This window comes from Macaca fascicularis, chromosome 1 (genome assembly GCF_037993035.2).
Source record: "Macaca fascicularis isolate 582-1 chromosome 1, T2T-MFA8v1.1".
In the NCBI taxonomy this organism is placed as follows: Eukaryota; Metazoa; Chordata; class Mammalia; order Primates; family Cercopithecidae; genus Macaca; species Macaca fascicularis.
Genome location: NC_088375.1, coordinates 203,509,885 through 203,532,856, shown reverse-complemented (window position 1 = coordinate 203,532,856; position 22,972 = coordinate 203,509,885). Strand labels below are relative to the sequence as shown.

Here is a 22,972-nt window from a genome sequence, read left to right as displayed (position 1 = left end):
CTGAGCCCTCAATTCTGCCTCATTGATGTTTCTGTTCAGGATCCCTATAGGATGTGAAGTCAGATGGGAGCTGATCTAAATCCCAGATCTCATATGTTAGCTGTGACATCCATTTATTAATTTATCCTACAAATATTTACTGAATTCTGTGCCAAGTCTTTTTTTTTTTTTTTTTTTTGGACAGGGTCTCTATTGCCCAGGCTGGAGTGCTGGAATGAAGTAACATGATCACAGCTCACTGTAGCCCCAACCTCCTGGGCTCGAGCCATCCTCCTGCTCAGTCTCCCAAGTAGCTGGGACCACAGGTGTGTGCCACCACAGCCGCCTAACTTTTGTATTTTTTCGTAGAGACAGGATTTTGTCATGTTGCCTAGGCTGGTCTCCAACTGCTGGGCTCAATCTATCCACCCACCTTGGCCTCCCGAAGTGTTGGGATTACAGGTGTGAGTCACCACGCCCTAGCCCAAGTCTTATCCTAGGCACTGGGGACCCAAGAAATGCAGATTTGGTCCCTGTTTTAAGCAGAGGGACCAACATAATCTGGCAGGGAAAGTTCCTATGGATAAAAATACAGACATAAACAGCAGCGGTGAGAGTGAGGCACTTTGTATATCTTTTCTTTTTATATCTTAATCTTATAACTGGCCTCAAAGCCCCATTTTCCAGTTGAAAAAACTGAGGTTCAAAGCAGTCAACTAACTTTCCCATAGCAAATTCGTTGCAAGTGGCACACCAGGCTTGGTAAGTGGCAAATCAGGCCGATGTCAAGCCCTTGGGATTAAGCCCTCTGCTATATCAAGGAGAAAGGGCTATGGAGGGCCAGCGAGTGAGAGGCAGGCCGAGAGAAAGGAAGAACAGCTGGTCCAAGGTCTCAGAGCAGGTTCGTTTCTGGGGAAAGGCCCCTATCTCTGCTTCCCCCAGGCGGAGGAAGACTTGGGCCCTTTGAAAGGAAAATAAAACTTCGGGATCCCCAAATCACTAAGCCAAGGGAAAAATCAAGCTGGGAACTATGTCAGGCAAACCTACCTCCCATTTTATTCCTAAATAGCTACATACCTCCCTCACAAACTGCCCACAAGAAAAGTCATTGTGGGCCTCAAGATCTTTATCCTAAAAGAGTTCTGTTGAATTTCACTCTGGCAGTGTAAACCAATAACTGGTCTTCAGGGGTGCGGACAGAAAGTCATCCTTCTGCTCACCTGAGACACATGCATATCTGATTGTTTCCTCTGCCCTATTGTTTATGTAAAAATGCAGATTCACTGAGTCAGACTAAATTGTGTGTTCAGTGAAAGGCTCATCAAGGACTCAATGCAATCTTTCATCTCTTATCAACCTTTTGTCTCTTATGACCTGGAAGCACCCCTGCTGCCTTCAAGTTGTCCCACATTGCCAGACTGAACCAATGTACATCTTACACACATTGATTGATGTCTCCTGGCTCCCTGTGAATAAAAGCAAGCTGTGCCCTGACCACCTCAGGCACACGTCCGGACCTCCTGAGGCTGTGTGATGGGTGCATCCTTAAGTTTGGCAAAATAAACTTTCTACATTGACTGAGATCTGTCTCAAATATTTGGGGTTCACAGCCCTGCCATCTCTGCCCTCCTTCCCACCTTCTGCCCTGGGCATGGCTGGTAGACAAAAACCTGGAGAGCAGCCCACTCCCTGCTGATTGTCCTTCACTGGAACAGGCAGAGGAGGTTCTGGGTCACAACACAGAGGTGGGCTGTAAGCCTGCAGGAGATTACAGCTGATCCCTGAGGTGGGCCTGCCCCAAGGTGGTGGCTTCAGCCTGGGAGGGCCAGAGGAGCTCAGGCGAGACCTCAGCAGTCCACGTGGAGAGGGAGGGCGGAGCTCAGGCGAGACCTCAGCAGTCCACGTGGAGAGGGAGGGCGGAGCTCAGGCGAGACCTCAGCAGTCCACGTGGAGAGGGAGGGCGGGGCTCAGGCGAGACCTCAGCAGTCCACGTGGAGAGGGAGGGCGGGGCTCAGGCGAGACCTCAGCAGTCCACGTGGAGAGGGAGGGCGGGGCTCAGGCGAGACCTCAGCAGTCCACGTGGAGAGGGAGGGCGGGGCTCAGGCGAGACCTCAGCAGTCCACGTGGAGAGGGAGGGCGGGGCTCAGGCGAGACCTCAGCAGTCCACGTGGAGAGGGAGGGCGGGGCTCAGGCGAGACCTCAGCAGTCCACGTGGAGAGGGAGGGCGGGGCTCAGGCGAGACCTCAGCAGTCCACGTGGAGAGGGAGGATGGGGAGAGGGAGGGGAGATGACTAGACCCTGAGTGACGCACACAGGCTCCCACTTCCATTCGAAGACACTTCCAGTGAGATGCTTAAATCTGCAGTGGAGGGTAAGAGACATGACCCCAGGAGACAGCAACTGGTGCTCCGAGGCACTGGAACCAGCTCCCTGTTGGAGTCTGAGGCCTTGGTCCTATTCCCAGTTTCACTCCTGGTTTGCTGAATGATCTGGAGACCTCTGGGCCTCACAGCTTTCCATCTGCAGAGTGGAAAGAGTGGATGGGAGGTTTCTAGGTTCCCTCCACTTCTCATCATTGCCGGCATTCGCTTATAACAGGGGTCGGACTCCTCTCTGTGCACCTGTCCTGCGGACAGACCTAAGAAGGTACATTTTCCTGGCTTGGGAGATTTGGGCTGAGCAGTCCAGGGTGGCCGAGGTTTAGAGGGGACAGCTAGGGAAGTACTTCCCCTATCCCTTAAGATCTGGGCTGGACTCCGCTCTTCCCATAGGGATTTACCTGAAGCCCAGGAACACCGTAGATCTGACTCCTGAAACTGCCTTTGCAAAATTAAAACACTGAGAGAAATCTAACACAGCTGACTCCCTCCTGCTGCTTTAAAAAAAAAAATTAGCTTTTGGTGTACAAGTGTTTTTTTTTGTTTGTTTTTTGCTTTGTTTTGTTTTGTTTTTTGTTATATGGATGAATTATACAGTGGTGAATTCTGAGATTTTAGTGCACCCATCATCTGAGTAGGGTTAATTGTACCTAATGTGTAGTTTTTTTTTTTATCCCTAGCACCCCTCCAGCCTCCACTTTCTAAGTCTCTGAAATCCATTATATTACTCTGTTTGTCTTTGTATATTCATAGCTTAGCTCCCACTTACACGTGAGAACATACGGTTTTGGGTTTTCCACTTCCGTGTTACCTCACTTAGAATACTGGCCTCCAGGCTGCGCATGGTGGTTCATGCCTATAATAATCCCAGCACTTTGGGAGGCCAAGGCGGGCAGATCACTTGAGGTCAGGAGTTGGAGACCAGCCTGGCCAACATGGCGAAACCTTGTTCCTAGTAAAAATATAAAAATTAGCCAGGTGTGGTGGCAGGTACCTGTAGTCCTAGCTACGAGGGAGGCTGAGGCAGAAGAATTGCTAGAACCCAGGAGGTGGAGGTTGCAGTGAGCCGAGATTGCACCACTGCACTCCAGCCTGGGCAACAGAGCAAGACTCCATCTCAAAAACAAAAAAACAAACAAACAAAAACACACCAAAAAAAAACTTACTTGGGAGCTCTGGCTCCCAGGGCCTGTGGGGAGTGGGGAGCTGGGAGCTAGGAGGAGGCTGGGTCACAAGAGCAAGTCTTTTCCAGGATGCCAGGACCACACCCGGTAGAGGGCTCAGTTGGAGTTTCAGGGATGAGCACCTGCCTGGAGGGCCTGAAGGAAGCCCATGGAAGGCCATGGCCAAAGGAGCTCATCGCCCTGGGGCCGGAAGAATCTGCCCAGCAGATGGTCCTGCGGAGGATCCAGGAACTTTCTGATTCGGTATGGAGGGAGGGGAAAGACGGGGAGCTGGGAAGACTAAGGTCTTCCTTAGTGGCAAGAAATAAGGCTTTCTGTTTCACCGTTCTGTAACGCTGTTAGGCCGTCTCTCTCAAGGCTCTCTTGTGCTGGGGCTAATGGGAAAGCTTGACTTTTGTTCTTCCTGCCATGCCTGTTTCCACCACTTGGGGTTTTACCCAGTGCCAAGCTGTGGGGTCCTCCAGCTTTGGTCTACAAAGACGATTGCCTGCTTGTCCTCCTGGCTTCCCCAGCTCCCTGGGTTTTTAGGGCTATGCTGCCTCCGTGCATAATCTCGTCTGGACCTGATTGTCACCATCACTGGAGAAGCTGTTGGCAGTGCAGACTCTTTGTCCACCCTAGACTGACTGCACGGAGCATAGAGTTGACAGGATCTGGGGGATTTGCCTGCACATGAAGGCTGGGAAGACCTGCTCTAGACTCACCCGGTGACTTACCATTTCCCCACTGGCTTCCAGGGACTCCATCCTACCTCCCCTCAGACTCACTTAGGACACAAAGTCTCAGCTCTCTTACCTTCTTCACCACCCCATCCCTGCCAGTCAGCGGACCCTTTTCCTGGTCTGAGGGAAGGCCTTCTATCGGTGTCACTATGACATTTTTCTTGCGCCCTGGCATCCTTTTCTCCCAAGGGCTAAGCTTCCCTAAGAAGGCCAGAAAGTCTTACAGCCGCCTCCTGCCTGGCCACATCTCTTCCCAGGGACATTATAGAGCCAGACACTGGCATCAATGAGGGGGAGAAGAAGAGAGAAAATCAGAAGGGAAAAAAATAGATATCTCAAAATATCCTGGCCTACAGGTGTCCCTTAACCCATTTCTTTTTGGGATTGAATGTCAACTGTGCTGCTGTCTGGCAGTAAGAACGTGGGTGAGGCACTCCAGTCCTCTGCACCTCAGTGACTGCATCTGTGCAATGGAATTATTTATAGAGTATCTCCGTCCCTTCCCCCAGCACAGTGTGTGGCTCCTGAGAGTTGATTGATCAGCTCATGCTGCCTGAGTCCACGCCTTTTTCTCTGTGGCTCAGTTGGATGGAAGCTCCACAGGGACAGGGATTTTTGATCTGTTTTCTTCACTGCTCTTTCCCCAGTACCCAGATTAGAGCCTGGTACAGAGTAGGTGCTGGAGAACTCTGTTGAATGACTGTAGAACAAAGAGCCTGGAGCTGCCCCAGCCCAGCAGGCTCCTCTCTCCTACCCAGGACCGTGGCACACGTCACAAGGCAGAATGGAACAGTGTCAAGGGTGGTCTCCCTAGACTTAGGAGACCTGGGTTTAGACCCTGTCTTTGCCATGCTTTTGCTGTAGGACCTTGAGCCAGTGACCACCTTTTTGAGCCTTTGCTTCCCCATCTCCAAAATGGGGATAACAGCAGCCCTTACTTCATAGAGCTGTTATGAGGATTAAATGAGATAATCCACCCCCTCAGCCTTTCCTCCCTGTCTCCCTATCCCGTAGGACCAGCAAGACCCCTTCATGCTGGCTGACCTGGACATGCTGGCCAGTCGCCATCAGGCCTTCTGCCAAGCCCTGCCACAGGTCTCACCCTTCTATGCAGTGAAGTGCAACAGTAGCCCTTGGGTGCTGCGTGTCCTGGCCGCCCTGGGCACCGGCTTTGACTGTGCCAGCCAGGTGAGCCTGTGCCCGCCGAGGATTAGGCCAGGCCAGCTGGAAGGGGGGGAGTCCCAGGCTGCTGCTGCTGAGGTCATGAATACGTGTCCCCTGTCCCAAGGAGCACTTGAAATGCGCTAAGCACACTGCAGGGGGCCTAACATGCATTCTCCTTGATCCTCCCATCCGCTCTGCAAGGCAGCCAGGGGATCTGCATTTCATAGAGGAGGAGACAGCCTTAGGGGGAATCACTTGCCCATGGGCCAACATATGGTAAGAGACAGAGATGATCCATCCAAAGCTGGCATTTTTTTCTTACACCAGGGGTGCAACATTCCAAGGGGTTTTTAGCAGAAGGGGATTCAGCAACGTTGAGGGAGGTTAGAGCCAAAGCCCAAGGGTGGGAAGTGGGAGAACCCAGGATGGGAGTATTTTGCTGAGCCTCTTTCCTTCCTTCCTTTCTTTTTAAGACTAGTCAAATGTAGTAGTGAGAAGTGGGGAAGAGTAGAACAAGGAGTTCATCTGTAACTGACTGTTACAATCAATTGAGATAACTCACCACTTTCGGACCAGCCCTTCCTCCCTTTCTGAGGAACCCTCCACTAAGCAGGATTAAGTGCACCAGCTGCCTCTAGGAAGCCAGCCCATCTCCTCTCTATGGGGCTGAAATTGATGGGAGGGGGGTTGGTTCTAAGCTGAGACTATGAGCACCTAGAGCACAGGGCACGTTGAGACTATGAGCCCCACCCTGCCCTGCCTGGCAGGGACTCCATAATGAGCACCCTGTCAACCCCACCCAGGGCTCCTGCCTAAAAGTGGGGGAGCCGGAGATGGGACCCAAACCAAGGGTTCCATCAGGGCAACCTCTTTGGCTCATGCACAGAGTTCCTGTCCCCACATAGTTGGAGGGGGGCAGTGAGGCAGCCCCCAACCCTGGCTCTTGGCCACTCCAGGTGGAACTGGAGCAGGTGCTGGGCCTGGGCGTGGCCCCCTTGCGCATCATCTATGCCAACCCCTGCAAGCCTGCCTCCCACATCCGGTATGCTGCCCGGCACGGGGTGCAACTCCTGACCTTCGACAGCGAGGAGGAGCTCACCAAGGTGGCCCAGCACCATCCTGGGGCCAGGTGAGACCAGCAGGGGTGCAGGCAGGTAGGGTGAGAGTCAGCAGTAAAGAACGTATCACCCAACACAGCACACCCCTGACAAACGCTGGCCTGAGACAAGTGAAGGGGAGGACCCTCAAAGCCCAGCCATTTTAAGACGGTCTGGCAGCTGCCTTTGGAGTGAGACAACCCAGGTTCAAATCCTGGCATTGTTGCTTACCTGATGTATGCATTGGGCACGTCTCTTTTTTTTTTGAGACGGAGTCTTGCTCTGTTGCCCAGGCTGGAGTGCAGTGGCCCGATCTCAGCTCACTGAAACCTCTGCCTCCCAGGTTCACACCATTCTCCTGCCTCAGCCTCCTGAGTAACTGGGATTACAGGCTCGTGCCACCATGCCCAGCTAATTTTTGTGTATTTAGTAAAGACAGGGCTTCACCATGTTGGTCAGGCTGGTCTTGAACTCTAACCTTGTGATCCGCCTGCCTTGGCCTCCCAAAGTACTGGGATTACAGGTGTGAGCCACCGTGCCCAGTCAAGTCTCTTTTTTTTTGAGACAGAGTTTTGCTCTTGTTGCTCAGGCTGGAGCGCAGTGGTGCAATCTCAACTCACCACAACCTCTTCCTCCTGAGTTCAAGTGATTCTCCTGTCTCAGCCTCCAGAGTAGCTGGGATTACAGGCGCCCGCAACCACATCTGGCTGATTTTTGTATTTTTAGTAGAGATGGGGTTTCACTGTGTTGGCCAGGCTGGTCTCGAATTCCTGACCACAGGTGATCCACCTGCCTCAGCCTCTGAATATTCTGGAATTACATGCGTGAGCCACTGCGTCCAGCCTAGGCAAGTCTCTTTTAACATTTCTAAAACTTGGTTCCTTCATTTACAACATGGGGGCATGTTGCCTGTCACATAGTAGGTGCTTACCAGTACTATCAGTTTTCTACACTCCCTTCTCTGGGTGTACCTAGGGAAAAGTAGATGTATACACAAGTGTGTTGGGCTGGGGTGATGGCCACATGGATTTGGTGGCATTGGAAAACATCCCAGATCTGGGAATCAGCTGGGCACAGGTGGGGGTGGTATAAGCAGCCCTTGGCGTCTCTGGCTGAGTGCTCTCTCACTCTTCCCTATCCTCGGTGTCCCTCCTCCAGACTGCTCCTCCGGCTGAGGACTCAGGACAGCCAGAGCACCTTCCCTCTGAGTACCAAGTTCGGGGCCAGCCTGGAGGCATGTGGGCACCTGCTAACGTCTGCCAGAGACCTGGGGTTGGCCGTGGTCGGAGCCAGGTGAGCGATGCCTGAGGACTCCAGGAGCCCTTCCCTTGCTGTGGATAACTACGACAGAGACAGAGAGACACAGTCACACATAAGCCACTGGGGCCAAACGCAGAAACAAACAGCTGGAAACATAACTGATTACACTGGCGTAAGTGTCATCAGTTGGGGCCCATGGCAAGCTGTGGCCCCTCTCTGGGGCCTGTGAGACCCCATCTGTCTAAAGGGGCAGGATGTAATGTGAAGGTTACTCAGGGCCTCCCTGCTCTGAGGCCCTGGGGGGTTTGGGGTCTTGTTGTGAAGGATCCATGAGGGGAAGGGGAGCCCACGTGGCAGTGCTGGGATCACGGGCTCCACGGCAGTGTGTGTCTGAGTGTGTGTGCATGTGAACACTCGGGTGAGTGCCTCTTCGTGGGTGCCTCGTTGGCCTGAGTGTGCAGGTGTCTAAAAGCACACACTTACGCCCGTGTAATCAGTTATGTTTCCAGCTGTTTGTTTCTGCATTTGGCCCCGGTGGTTTTGTGCCTTATGTGTGACTGTGTCTCTCTGTCTCTGTCGCAGTTATCCACAGTCCGTGTGGCTTTGTGGTTCGGAACTGTGTTTCATGTGTTTCTGTACGTATCTCTCACCATGTCACATGCACTGGCTGTGCTAGCTTCCACGTGGGCTCCAACTGCCAGACACCCCAGAGCTTCACACAGGCCATCGCTGACTGCCGGTGCGTGTTTGAAAAGGGCCGCGGGGCTGGGCATGATATGAGCTGCCTGGACATCGGAGGGGGCTTCCCCGGAACGGAGGACTCCGGGCCCAAGTTTGAGGAGGTGAGCTGGCAGGGGTGCTGGGGGTGTTCAGGGAGGTCCGTGTGTGTGCCCAGGCATGTGTGTGTGGGGGAGTCTGTGTTCATCCATGTACCTCTGTGTTTAGGTCTCTCTGGTGTGTCTCTGGGTGTGCTCTGTGTGCACAGGTGGGTAACTGTGTACGTGCATGTCTTGGCTTTGATATCCCCCAAAAGCAGACTCTGAGACAAACACTTAGATACAAGTAGCTTTTTTGGAGATGATCCATGGAAGCGCCAGTGAGGAAGTCAGGAAAGTGAGACAGAAGGGAGAAAAGTCAAAGAGAATTCATCTATGAGCTGGTTACCACTGTGGGCCCCTGCACCTGTCCCCCTGGGGACAATGTAGAACCTCAGAATCATCCCACTAGATGACAAGGGGCTGGGTCCTTTATTCACCAACTCCTGTCCCTCTTTGGTTGAAGGCTGTGGTCTGGGGGTGTTAATTTCCCCACATTGCAGCTAGTTTCTGAGGGTGCTGGAGAAAGCCCACAGAGCGAGAAGCAAAGGGGGGCAGGCACTGGAGGCTGGAAATCATCTTGCACAGGGCAGATGAGCTAAGATAGGCTGCGGGAAGGTGGCACAGGGTGTCCACTGCAGCTGCAGCAAGGGTTCTGGGGGCTATGCCTCTCTGTGTGTCTGTATGTGTGTATGTTTCCTTGTAGAATTCTTGTTAGCATCACCAATACAGTTATAGTTGGGAGTTTACATTCCCTGGGTCCACAAGACACTCATCTTCTTTCTTTGCATCGGATTAAATCGCTGCATCTTGGGACTTCTCAGGGAGCCTGGTGGCTAGCAACCCCACACAAGTGACCTCCTGTCTCTCAGCTTCTGTTTCCTCTTTGGTAAACAGGGATAATTCTAATGCCTACCCTGCAGGGTGCCTTGGGGATGAAAGGACTGACGCAGGTAAGGCGCTGGCACAGGCACTGGCACATCAACAAGTGTTGGATGAGTTAACCTCTTCCTGCTGTCCCTCCACCCCATTCCAGATGGCGAGAGTGATCAGTGCGGCCCTGGCCCAGGACTTCCCTGAGGAGCGTGGTGTCAAGGTCATCGCAGAGCCAGGCCGCTTCTATATGGAGTCTGTCTGCACGGCTGCTGTCAACATCATTGCCAAGAAGGCTGTGCTGGAGCCCGGTGGGTGGGCCAGGATGGCACTGGGTGGGGAGGCCACTGTCCAGGCATCCCCAGGCCCTGGAAGAGAGGAAGGGCAGAGGGTTGGGGCTCTGTCCCAGGAGCTGGGGGTCAGAGTAGTGACTGAGCTCTCCCCAGGAGGCAGCCGGAAGCTGATGTATTATCTCAATGATGGCCACTATGGCTCCTTCCGCCTTGGCCACTGAGAGCCTGTCCCAAGGGTTCCCATCGTGGTGAAGGTAAGGGGGCCACTCCAGCCCCAAGAGTCTAGTCCCTTACCTTGAGGTGCCTTGTGCCTCCCCCATTGGGAACAGTGGCTGTGCTGGACCCCTGAGGCAGGTCCTGGCCTGCTGCTTAGAGCACACATGGACACGTACATGATGCGTGCTCACAGGTCAGAGCATGGGCAGCAGCTGGCTATGGGGGCCTTGTCAGGCAAAGGGACAGTCACCAGAACACAAAGGCGTGGGATGTTTTCCAAAATATTGACGTTCTTCTCCCTGGTGGTTAAAGAGCTATTCCCCCGAGTCCACCAGGGGCCTCCCTGCCGACGCCCTTGCTGCTCAGTCCCACCCATGATCTGGCAACAAAGCTGGGATACCTGACCCTGTAGGGCCAACAGGATCTTCCTCCAGCTCCAGGGCAGTTGTCTCCTGATGTGATGGGTTGGTATCCGGGCCACGCTGCTTTGTAAATATCTTGACTGTTTCTCCTGGCCAGTGAACGTCTTGGTGTGTGCACACATTTGGTCATGTATATGATGTGTGTCTGCATGCATGTGCGAGTGCGTATGAGTGTGAAGTGTTTCTGGGTGTGTGTCTTCATGTGTGTATTTGCCTCTCTTCCCATTGGGTGGAGTGAGTACTGGATATGGAGGAATCAGTAGGAGACCCTGTGTTTGTTTGGTTCGCACAATAGTTTTCAATTTTAGTTGCCCATATTAAAAAATCAAGACATATTTCATAAAAGCCTGGATTTTCTCAGCTCCTCTCAAACATTTGAGAGATCTGATGATACATGGCCTGCAGAAAAACAAGGCAACAAATAATTCAACAAATTAGTCTAGCACGTCAGGGGCTGTGATCTGCTGGAACGGACTTCCAGCAGTGGCTTTCCCCTTTAGACAGACAGTGACTTTCCAGTTTGTTGTCAGACTTACCTGGTACATTTCACTCATTTGTGTTACCTGCTGGACCTCTAGGTAACTGAGTTTTCAACTGCTGCCTTATAGCAATGAATGAAGACAACAGCCCCATTTACAGAGGAGGAATCCGAGCCCTTACCTGTAGGCACATCAGACCTGGCCAGGCTGGGCAGCGGCCACAGAGGGATGGGTCCCAGCCAGTGTACATCCGTGTGCCCCTGGGAGTGCCCTTCCGGGTCTTTCAGTGGCTTCCAGGTAAGGGGTGGGATAGGCCAGCCTGCTGTCTTTTCTGACCCCCTTTCCTATGTCACACAGGAGTTCTGCTCAGAGCCGCCCCTCTTCCCCTGCACACTCTATGGTCCCACATGCGATGCCTCTGACAGGCTCTTCTTGGAGGATGTGCGGCTGCCCGAGCTTGATGTAGGCGATTGGCTGGTCTTCCCCTCCATGGGTGCCTACACATCCTCCATGAGCTGCAGCTTCAATGGCTTCCTGCCCGCTACCATCTGCTACACCATGGGCCCCCAGCTCAGGTGCCTGGGGGTTGGGGTTGAAGAGGAAGCAGGAAACCTCACACTCATTTGAGTTTGGGGTGGGAACTGGTCCCAGGGAATCTCCCTTTCCCTGTTGACTCACTGAAGTCAAAGTGTCCATCTGACCTTTGGGCTCTGATCTGCCTCTGGCCCCCCTCCCAGGGAGGTGGAGAATTGCAAAGAGATCCCCAGGCCCTCTAGCCACTGTCTGACCCCACTCCTGCTTCAGACGCCCACTGCCCCAGCTCTGCCTCCAGGCCCCAGCTCTGCTGCTGTGTGTGCAGCCTCAGGGCTGTAGACAAAGGCCTTGATACCCACCCTGCATCCCATGCCCTTTCCCCAGGAGCCTTCTGGAGGCAGAGCCTGAACCCAGAGTCGGCTAGGCTGGAGGACTTTAAAACACTCTGGTAGGTAGGCCCCTGGGAACTGTTGGGAGTTGGGATGGCAGGGAGGAGGCAGAGGTTTGGGTAACTATGAAATCCTATGCGAACCTTCCAAAAACATCTTGCTATCATTTTGGGTCAGTTCTTTCCTTTTGTCTTTTTTCTTTTCTTCTCTTTTCTTTTATTTTCTTCTCTTTCTTTTCTTTTCTTTTTTCTTTTCTTTCTTTCATTTTCATTTTCCTTTCTTTTCTTTCTTTCCTCCCTCCCTTCTCTTTCCTTCCCTTTTTCTTTCTTTCCTTCCTTTTTGAGACAGAGTCTTACTCTGTCCCCCAGGCGGAGTGCAGTGGCATGATCTCAGCTCACTGCAGCCTCGACCTCTCAGGGCTCAGGTGATCTCAGCCTCCTGAGTAGCTGGGGTTATAGGTGTATACCACCACACTCAGCTAATTTTTGTATTTTTGGTAGAGATGGGGTTTTGCCATGTTGCTCAGGCTAGTCTCGAGCTTCTGGGCTCGAGCAATCCGCCTGCCTCAGCCTCCCAAAGTGCTGGCATTACAGGTGTGAGCCACCACATGCCTGTGTCTTCAGTCAGGTCTTACACTGACTTTTCTTAGCAGCAGACTGCCCTGCCCATCCTCCTTGTCATCTGCCTCGCCATCCCTCCTTTCCCACCCTCTTGAACGGTGGCTGAAGGGGACACATTAGAAGCTACTTCTTCTCAGAGTGACTACAAAAAATGGGCTATTGACCTTTTATGTTAAATAATGCAGCCCACACACCTGCTCAATTCATACCTAACGTGTCAGTTTACAACCTTAAATTCATCCTGCCGCTCCTCCCTGCTTTTTATTTACTCATGCCCTTGCCTTGTCCCAGAAAGGGTTTCTATAAAATGCATCAACGTATCATAGTGGTTAAGAGCATGTCACTGGAATAAGTGAGAACTGGGCTCAAATTTAGGCACCACTGATACTAGCTGTGAACTTGGGCAGGTCAACTAACTTAGTTGAACTCTAGTTTTCCTTGTAAAATGGTGGTAAGAATAATAACTTCCCCGTAGGGTTGATGGGATTAAGAGAGGGATGAATGTATCATTTAGGGCCAGCTTTTCCTTCGGCCACCCTGTTCTTGCTGGCTCTCCTCCTGGAGTCCAGATGTCACAGAGACCCCATCTTGCATCCTGGGTCTTTTCATAGAGTGTTGGTAGGGTGTCCCACTCAGGCCAAGCCAGGGTGTGTGCCTGATGCTAGGGGGACAGGTGAGGCAGGCGCAGACCCAGTCCTTGAGAAGTCCTGAGGCCCGTGGAAAGCTAAAGGCAGGCGCAGCTGGCTGCAGCACAGGGAGGACCATGGGACATACTCTGAGGACAGTTCAGGTGGAAGCCATCCATTCGGAGGAGTGAGTGGCTTCTTGGAAGGAGAGTGGTGGCACCTGGAGGCAGAGCAGAATCAGTAGGTAAAGCAGGCAAGAAGCGTGGCTCAGGTGTGGGACAACTTGGCCCAGGCATGGGAATGAGCCTCTGCTCAGAGAACAGTGAGTGACCAGGATTGGAGATGAGAAACAGAGATGGCAGAGCCTCAGGACACAGGGTGACCAGTTTGCCTGGGTTTGTCTGGAACATTCCTGGTGCTAGCACTGTAAATCCTGAGTCCTAGGAAGCTCCTGAGTCTTAGGCAAACCAGATGGTTGGGGAGGGAGGGGAGAAGGTCGTCATACCCCAAGGCCACATTCCTGCAGCTATAGTGGGTACAGCCACTGATTTCTCAGCTTCTGGCTCAGCCAAGGAAAGTGTCTCCCTGCCTTCAGCAGGACCTCTCCCACCCTCTCTGCTACCACTCAACTCAGCCAGGTCCTCAGGGATCCCAGAGTCCCTGGAGCTGAAGAGGAATTTCCCCTGACACGTAGGATGCAAAGAGCAGATTGGGGTAACAGAGGCCACTCAGAGAAGCTAGAGGAGCTCAACAGCCCATCCAATCAGGTGCATCTCACGCGGGCATCCCAGAATATCAAATTCCCCGCCTGCAAAATGGTCTTGCTTATGCCCAAACACTCAGGATGTAAGAGGCACGGATTATGGGTATGATACTTAGCGGTGTGAGCAGGCTTTGGGAAATGTGAACTCTATCCAGATGGAAGACATTCCAGTGAGTTTTCTTTGCCCCTGGCGGGTGGGAGAGGGTGAGTGGGTCTGGGTATGTAAGCACAGGTCTCCAGGTCTAACCCATCAGTGACAGACCATAAACAAGATGATGTTTGCTGGGTTTGTTTATTTGTTTGTTTTTGAGATAGAGTCTCTCCCTGTCACCCAGGTTGGAGTGGTGCAATGGCACGATCTTGGCTCACTGCAACCTCTGCTTCCCAGGTTCAAGTGATTCTCCTGCCTCAGCCTCCTGAGTAGCTGGGATTACAGGTGCGTGCCACCATGCCCAGCTAATTTTTTGCATCTTTAGTAGAGACGGGCTTTCACCATGTTGGCCAGGCTGGTTTCAAACTCCTGACCTCGTGATTCACCCACCTTGGCCTCCTAAAGTGCTGGGATTATAGGCATGAGTCACCACGCCCGGCCGATGTTTGCTGTTTATGATACATAAGAAGCCTCCATCACTTGAATCATGGGACATTAAAAAAAAAAAAAAAAAAAAAACTAGAAAATACTGGGAATCTAGGATCAGTGTCACACATCCATTGTCATCTCTTGTCTCTGCCAGCCCTCGGCCGCTGGACTGCTGCGGCTCTAGGCACTGCAAGGGCATCCCTTAGTCCCCATCTCCTAACTGCTCCCTCCAGGCTGCTCCGGTTTCCTGAATTCCACCACTCTGAGCCTTTCTCTAATATCCAGAGTGATGCTCAGACCACACTATGGTGTCTCACAGGCCTTTTCTGAAAGTTTGGTGATAAACGGAATTACAACATAGAGATGAAAACTTACATTAGGTTTCGCAGGCAAGGCGCTCAATTTTTCTGAGCTTCTGTTTCTTCATCTGCAAAATGAAAGCAATGCCGGTTCCTTCCTCATCAGGAGGACGTGAGAAACAAATGAGAGCATGCACAGCAAGTGTAATGAGCACTCAGTAAGCGTCAGAGCACTTCGGCCGAGCGCAGTGGCTCATGCCTGTAATCCCAGTACTTTGGGAGGCTGAGGTGTGCGGATCACGAGGTCAAGAGATTGAGACCATCCTGGCTAACATAATGAAACCCCGTCTCTACTAAAAATACAAAAATTAGCTGGGCCTGGTTGCAAGCGTCTATAATCTCAGCTACTCAGGAGGCTGAGGCAGGAGAATTGCTTGAACTCGCCAGGTGGAGGTTGCGGTGAGCCGAGATCGCGCCACTGCACTCCAGCCTGGGCAACAATGTGAGACTCCGTCTCAAAAAAAAAAAAAAAAAAAAAAAAGGCACTTCATTCCACATGCATGTCAGTCAACTAGTGTTTATTATGCACCTACTGTGTGCTGGGCCCTGTGCTGAGCATTGAGATAGAGTGGTGACTAAGGCTTCCCTTTTCCAGTTTATAGTCTGTTTAAGAAGTGCATCAGTTGGGATCTGATCAGGAAAAGAGAAAGGACTCCAGGGATTTCACAGTGAGGGATCCAATAGAGGAAGTCAGCATAGAGAAGACTAGAAGTGGCCAGGCATGATGGCTCACACCTGTAATCCCAACACTTTGGGAGGCCAAGGCAGGCAGATCACCTGATGTCAGGAGTTTGAGACCAGCCTGGCCAACATGCCAAAACCCTATCTCTACTAAAAATACAAAATGTAGCTGGGCGTGATGGCATATGCCTGCAATCCCAGCTACTGGGGTGGCTAAAGTACGAGAATTGCTTGAACCCAGGAGGCGATGCTGCAGTGAGTTGAGATCCGCCACTGAACTCCAGCCTGGGTGACAGAGCAAGACGCTGTCTCAAAAATAAAAAGAGAAGGCTGGAAGTGCAAAGAAGTAGGGAAGAGATGTTACTCAGGGTTTCAGCTCCCCCAGGAGCTGACCCTGAGACAAGGATTTGAGCACATGTTGTTACTTTTGGAGCTGCGGGGAACGGGAAAACGGAAAAGGGAGACTGGGAAGGGAGAGCACCCAACAAGGGCAAACATCTGGTTCACCACAGTGGCTGCCTAGAGCTTCATTCCCTGGGAAACACAGGGATATGAAACATTTGCCTCAGTCACCGCACATGAGGAGTAAGGGAACTGGAGTATTTCACACCAAATCTCAGGGGTCACTGCTTGGGATCTCCTGGGGAAGGAGCTTCATTCTGTGAGCATTTATGGCCACCCTTGAGCACAGAGCCTATGTCTGCCCCTAGGAACAGGGATGCAGATACTGGCAGTTGGAAGTGGGCAGGTGTACTCTGAAGTAACCAAGTCAGAGGGCTCTGGGTGGACCTCTGAGAGCATCCTCGATATGAAGCGATTGGGAACCAGGGGAAGCCTCTACTGTCTGTAGAAACCGCTGCTCATCTGAGCCTACATTCCTTTGTCCTGCACTATCATGCAACTGTTCCTAAGGCCACCACTCTGTGGGAAGATACACTCCCCTGAGGCTGACACGGTCACTATCAGAATGGCTGGCTGCCTGGCCCCTCTGCTGTCTCTGCATGATTCACCAGTTCCCAGACAGGAGCCCAGGGCCACCCCCTACCACCACTGCTCCTTCGCAGGAGCTCCTTTATGGCCACCGTAGGAACCAATGCCAGGAGCTAAATGGCTGCTGTCTTCCTCCCATCTTCTTTTCTGGCATGAGTACCTCCCATTGGCAGACCATCACAGAAACCCAACTGGCAAGGGAATCTGGGAAATGTAGTTTGTAAGCTTCCAGCCTGGTGGCAAAGAGGAGGTTAAGGAAAGGCAAGCAAGAGTGAGTGTGGGGCTCAATACAATAGACAATATCTGGCAGAGGGAGATGGACAAGAAAGAAATCATTAGGATTCATGGTTTTTAAACTGGCCCAATTGTCCCATAGAACTAATGTTTCTGGTTTATTTTGAATAAACATAGAAATTGACCCTCCCAGTCTTGAAATGAGAAGGTTACAGTTGTCTTATCTGAGTTCCTTTCTCAGGAAACCAACCAACCAGGCTCCCAGATAGTATCAAGAAGCTGAAACTGACCAGACCTGTCACCTGTTGATGGCCTAACTGACCACCTGCTTCCTGTTGACCAACTTTTCTTCCTTATCCCTTCCAAATTCCTGTTTTCCCACACATGGTTACATTTCTTCCTTGCTATGTAAACCCCTGATTTTATTTGATTTGATACTAATCTCCCATCTCCTTGGCTACAGCACCCAATTAAAACCTTCCCTGGCAATACTCATCTCAGTGATTAGCTTTCTGTGCAGCGAGCAGTAAGATCTAACAGAACTCCCAGTGTTTTGGTAACAGTTTCCGTACAATGACAGAGAAGATAACCTGAAAACCTTCTCAACAAAACACCTAGATTTGTCAGATAATGTATAACCAACTTCCTTTTAGATGCATAGTTGGACTCATAAGAAAGACAAATAGGCCAGGCACGGTGGCTCACACCTGTAATCCTAGCACTTTGGGAGGCCAAGGTGGGCAGATCACCTGAGGTCAGGAGTTTGAGACCAGCCTGGGCAACATGGTGAAACCCTGTTTCTACTAAAAATACAAAAATTAGCCAGGCCTGGTGGTGGGTGCCTGTAAATCCAGCTACTCAGGAGACTGAGGCAGTAGAATCACTTGAACCCGGGACACAGAGGTTGCAGTGAGCTGAGATTGTGCCACTGCACTCTAGCCTGGGCAACAGAATGAGACTTCGTCTCAAAAAAGAAAAAAAAAATTCAGGAACCAAAAACAAAAAGGAACGGTAAGTGTGGAGCTGATCTTTGGGATGTCCTAGGGGTAACTAAGGGGGTTGGCTTTAAATAGCCATCTAGGGACAAGATATGAGAGGCCTGGCAAAAGAGAAATAGGTGTTTGGATCTAATCACCCCAAACACACACAAATCCAAAACCATTATAAAGTTACACTTTCAGTAAAAGAGTGGACTAGAAAAAACATCCATCCCCTTGCCCACTGGCATAGAAAGATAATAGTGAAGCTTGTTTGTCTTGACTTATGCTTTGGATTGGAAAAGAAAAAAGTTCTCCTTTGAGAATTTATAACTATAGGCCAACCCTTCCAAAGGTTGAGAATTTGTGCTTACATTTTCTTTGTAGTCTGAGGAACCGTGAAGCTGAGAAATTAATTTACAAAGTGGTCTGTGGCTGGTAATACCCCAGGGATGCCTGGTAGAAGCAAATGAGATCTGCTCTGCATAGTCACACCCTCAACCCACAGATAAAGATGAGCTCACAATCCCAAATTACAAAACACACAGAAACAATGCAATGCAAATGACAAGATACAGACAACTCAACCTTGCAGAAACCCTTAGATAATAGAATGCATAAAAATCAGTAATTTAATTGCACAGAAGTGTGAAGGAGAAGCACAGAGTGTGGTAGAAAGATGACTGAAAAACTGGCTTGGTCTGTGTGCTGGGGAGGCTACTGCTGCAGTGCAGTTGAGAGGTGAGGGTTGCTTGGGTCAGAATGGTGGTGGGGGATGGGATGTGTGTCACAATGGCACAGCAAGCAGAGCACAGAAAGAACATCTTGTACATTTTGTAGGTAGAGACCTGCAGCTTCAAGTACCCTGTGTTAGTTTCCAAAGGCTTCTGCAAAAAACTGCCACAAACTGGTGGCTTAAAAATGACAAACTCATGCCTGCATTCCCAGCACTTTGGGAGGCTGAGGTGGGAGTGTTAGAAACAAAATGCTTGTTCCTTGGTGCCACAGAGAAATAGCACTCGAACATTAATTTTCTCAGCAAGGCAATTTTTACTTCTATAGAAGGGTGTGACTCACGAATGGAGTAATGGTGAAAGCACACCTGAATGAGGGAGGGGAAGGGGTTCTTATTCCTGACACAGGTACCCCCTACTGCTGTGTCATTGCCCTATTGGCTAGGGTTGGACCACACAGTCTAAGCTAATTCCAATTGGCTATTTTAAAGAGAGCAGGGGTATGAGCCAGAGTGGCAGGGTGAGTAGTTTTGTGGGAAGGACAGTTAGGAACAGGTAACTAAAGGTGACTTAGGTCAGAGCAAGTGACTAGGGGTGATTCAGATCAAAGCAGATGACCAGGATGAGTCAGGACACAGAGCAGGTAACCAGGGGAACAGATGTGAACTACTGATTAAAACTGGTGAGAAAGGTTGTTTACTGAAACTACAAGGAAGTCAAACTTTAAAATGGAGGACAAAGAACTGAACATATTGACTTACTGATTCTTTGAAGAGAAATTTAGAACTCATTGTATCCAACAGGAGGATCACTTGAGCCCAGGAGTTTAAGGCTAGCCTGGGCAACATAGAAGACCCTGTCTTATTTTTAAAAATAAAATTTTAAAAATGACAGAAATGTATTCTCTCATAGTTTTGGAGGTTAGAAGTCTGAAGTCAAGGTGTTGGCAAGGTCATGCTCCCTCTGAAGGCTTCAGGGAAGAATGTTTCCTTGCCTCTTGCATCTTCCAGTAGCTCCAGGCCTTTTCTGGCTTCTGGCAGCATAACTCCAGTCTCTGCCTCACAACATTCTTCTCTTTGTCTCTGTGACCTCTCATCTTCTCATAAGGACACCAGTCGTCCAGTGGACACAAATTTTGTGGGGGCACGATTTAACTTCAACCTCCAACCCCCTGCCACAGGTCACCCTTTGGCCCTTATGGCCTCCAAGTCTTGAGGCTGGAGCTCACTTCTCAGCCCAGGGTCATCTGTGTCTACTTTCCATAGCAGCAGGATACACCTCTGCTGGTGGTTCCCAGGTTCTCTCTCCAGCTGTGACCTCTCTCCCACACTCCAGACCTGAAAATCTCACAGCCTCTTGATCACTGACCCAAGGATGTACCACAGATCACTCAGATTCAACACATCCCAAAGGGAGCCCCCTGTGGGCCCCCATCTAGGGGAAGGGCTGCTTCCCTTAGCCAGAGTGCACCTCACTTCTCAGCTAGAAATCTGGGCTTTGTCCTCCATTTTGAACTTCTTCATCACCTCCCTCATCATTCACACTGGAGATGGTAGAGAAAGCCTACTGTGTGCTAACATCGTTTTTTTTTTTTTTTTTTTTTTTTTAATCCTTCCTGTTCTACCCCCAGAATGTCTCATGCACACAGCCCCTCTCTTCTTCCCTCTCTCCCAGGTCACTGCCAGGTTCCAGCCCCTCACTGGTTCTCTCCAGAGCCAGCATAACAGCCTAGTGACTTCCCTGCTGTGGTCTCATTTTCTCTAATCCACTGACCACACGACCTCACAGAGCCCCTTCTTTTTTCTTTTTTTTTGGAGACAGTCTCGCTCTATTCCCCAGGCTGGAGTGCAGTGGCATGATCTTGGCTCACTGCAACCTCTGCTTCCTGGGTTCAAGTGATTCTCATGCCTCAGCTTCCTGAGTAGCAGGGACTATAGGCATGCACCACCATGCCTGGCTAATTTTTGTATTTTTAGTAGAACGGGGTTTCACCATGTTAGCCAGGCTAGTCTCAAACTCCTGACCTCAGGTGATCGGCCTGCCTTGGCCTCCCAAAGTGCTGGGATTACAGGCATGAGCCACCACACTTGGCCACCACAGAGCCCCTTCCAACGTGCTCTCCTGAACCTGCTGCCCACTGTGTAATACTATTCGTGGCAGCCCATATGTGCAGGATAAAGTCCAAGTGCCCTAGTGTTATGGGATCTTTGGGGTGTCAAATTTTTGACTGGAAGCGTCTGTGGCCACAGCACCTTTGCCCAAGTTCTTGTCCTGTGTCCAGGAAGAACGAGGTATGCAGACAAGTGAAGAGTGAACAAGATGAAGAAGAGTTTTATTTAGTGTTACAACAGCTCAGAGACTGGCAGTGGGTAGCTCCTCTTTGTAGGCAGGTCATCTGTCCAGTGTTCAGTTCTCAGTGGAGAGGAGGCCCTGGAGAGGGTGGCTTCTCCCTGCCAGCAGGTTGTCTCTGTAGATGTCAGTGGAGAAGGTAGCTCCTCTCTGCAGCTAGCCATCCCATCGTCTCCAGCTATCAGCAGAGAGTACGCCTCTCTGAAACTGGTTGTCCCATCGTCTCTCTGCTCTCCTCATTCTCTGGCCATCCTCTCATCTGCTCTGGCTGAACCCAGGGCTTTTATGGACCTTTTATGGGGGAGGAAGTCCGTGCCAATTGGTCCATGGGTGGCCATGGGCGGGCTGGAAGAGGCACCATGAGTCCCCACTGGCAGCCTGGCCCGGAGCCTTCAGGCCTTCCCTGACCTGAAAGTGGGGTCTTACTGGGGACCTGCTCCCTTCTGCCCAGGACTCTGTCTGCCTCCCTCTGCCATTCAAGGCCTCAGGGCTTGGCCCCAACCCCTCTGAGAACTTTAATATCCTCATCTGTAAAATGGGGACGATAATACCCTGCCCCATTGCCCAGTGAGTGTGTATACCCTTAACGCGGTGCATAGGCTTGGGTAGGCTTGATCCGGTCTCATTCATTTCTCCTCACCTGACCCTACACCTGAGTCAGAGTATCTCATGTTGGCTGAGCTTGAAGTATGCAGGAGCACACCCCAGAAAGGCCAGGGCACAAGCCCTGCTTGGGGTGGAGCAGGGAGGGCCTGCTCTGCTCCACTGGGGTGTTCTTAGGTGGAAGTGGGTGTGGGATGGTCCCTCTGGGAGAACTCTCTCCCTCCAGCCTCCCTGCAGGGTCACCAAGGGAGCTGAATCACAGCGCAAGTGAAATGGGAAAAGTTCCCTTATCCCCTTAGCCTCCTGAGTAGCTGGGACAACAGGTGTGGGCTACCATGCCTGGCTAATTTTTGTATTTTTAATAGAGATGGGGTTTCACCATGTTGACCAGGCTGGTCTCAAACTCCTGACCTCAAATGATCTAGCTGTCTTAGCCTCCCAAAGTGCTGGGATTACAGGCATGAGCCACTGTGCCCAGCCTCTAACTCTTTTAACATAAATTAATTCTTCTCCCTGTATTTTTCCTCAGTGCTATTGACTTCCTGAAGAAACTGGGTCAATTCTCGTGTAGAGTTTTTACACTAGGGATACAGTCACTTGCTTCTTTATACTTCATGGGGTACCTTGTAAGTCTCCAGTGCATCACACCTGGAGGCATATCATGTCCGGTGATCTTGCTTTTAATGATGCTAAGATCTATCTTTAGTTTCAGGCAATGGCAACCTTACCCTTCACTGAAAAGTTCTCCATCAACCTTTCACTGAGTGATTTTGGCATCCATTGAAAACCATTGCTTGAATCAGTTATTTTATTAGGGGCTTAAAAAATGATAATTTTCTAATTCTATTTTTTCCTGCATGAGTAGCTGAAATTCCTCTGCATAGAAGAGCTTTCTTTCATTCATTTTGACTATTTAATTACCAGAAAATGCAGTTAGGGATAAAAAATGCTTAATTATTCTCCTTTAATTAACTATTTTTAGAGAAATAAGCTGGTGCCCCAGCTTCCCCAGTGGTGCCCAATAACTTTTGTTTTCTCTCTTTATCTTCTTTTCTTTTCCTGCTCTCTTTCACCTGCTGGTTAGAAGCAGGGTACTTTAATACCCTAGGAGATGGTAAGACCTCATGAAGGAAGTTCCCTGGGTCCCTGAATGACTACATGGAGCTGATTCGTTCCTGTGACTTGGGGAAGAATGAGACTGTCCTGGGAACAAGAAATAAGCTTTCATAGTCACAACCCACTGAGATTGTGATGGTTTGTTACAGCATTGACCCTATCCTGACCAAACAGCTATTACATTTTTAGTTTTTTTTGAGACAGAGTTTCCCTCTTGTTGCCCAGGCTGGAGTGCAATGGTATGATCTCAGCTCACTGCAACCTCAGCTTCCCAGGTTCAAGCAATTCTTCTGCCTCAGCCTCCCAAATAGCTGGGATTACAGGCGCCCACCACCAAGCCCAACTAATTTTTTGTATTTTTAGTAGAGACGGGGTTTCACCATGTTGTCCAGGCTAGTCTTGAACTCCTGGCCTCAGGTGATCCACCTGCCTTGGCCTCCCAAAGTTCTGAGATTACACGTGAACCACTGTGCCCGGCCTACATTTTTAATTTCTAAGAGCTCTATCTTGTTCTCTGATTGTTTCTTTTCCATAG

The 22,972-nt window shown here is 50.6% G+C and overlaps 1 protein-coding gene across 7 annotated transcripts in view; it reads left to right on the top strand.

Moving 5' to 3' along the window:
• The first annotated feature begins 2,300 nt into the window (after positions 1-2,300).
• LOC102141093 (ornithine decarboxylase-like) overlaps positions 2,301-22,972 on the top strand; it is a 41,661-nt gene continuing 20,989 nt past the window's right edge. The window contains exons 1-12 of one of the 7 annotated variants that reach the window (XM_074012911.1): positions 2,301-2,350; positions 2,578-2,625; positions 3,610-3,784; positions 5,278-5,451; positions 6,384-6,556; positions 7,683-7,817; positions 8,461-8,626; positions 9,636-9,783; positions 9,919-10,019; positions 11,240-11,457; positions 11,801-11,864; positions 16,900-17,147. In XM_074012911.1, the coding sequence (XP_073869012.1) occupies positions 3,611-3,784; positions 5,278-5,451; positions 6,384-6,556; positions 7,683-7,817; positions 8,461-8,626; positions 9,636-9,783; positions 9,919-9,986 (1,038 nt within the window). In that variant the 5' untranslated portion in view covers positions 2,301-2,350; positions 2,578-2,625; position 3,610 and the 3' untranslated portion in view covers positions 9,987-10,019; positions 11,240-11,457; positions 11,801-11,864; positions 16,900-17,147. Of the gene's footprint in view, positions 2,626-3,609; positions 3,785-5,277; positions 5,452-6,383; positions 6,557-7,682; positions 7,818-8,460; positions 8,627-9,635; positions 9,784-9,918; positions 10,020-10,981; positions 11,458-11,800; positions 11,865-16,899; positions 17,148-22,972 lie in introns of those variants that run through there. The other 6 variants (XM_074012915.1, XM_074012901.1, XM_074012904.1 and 3 more) reach the window with 6 other exon arrangements.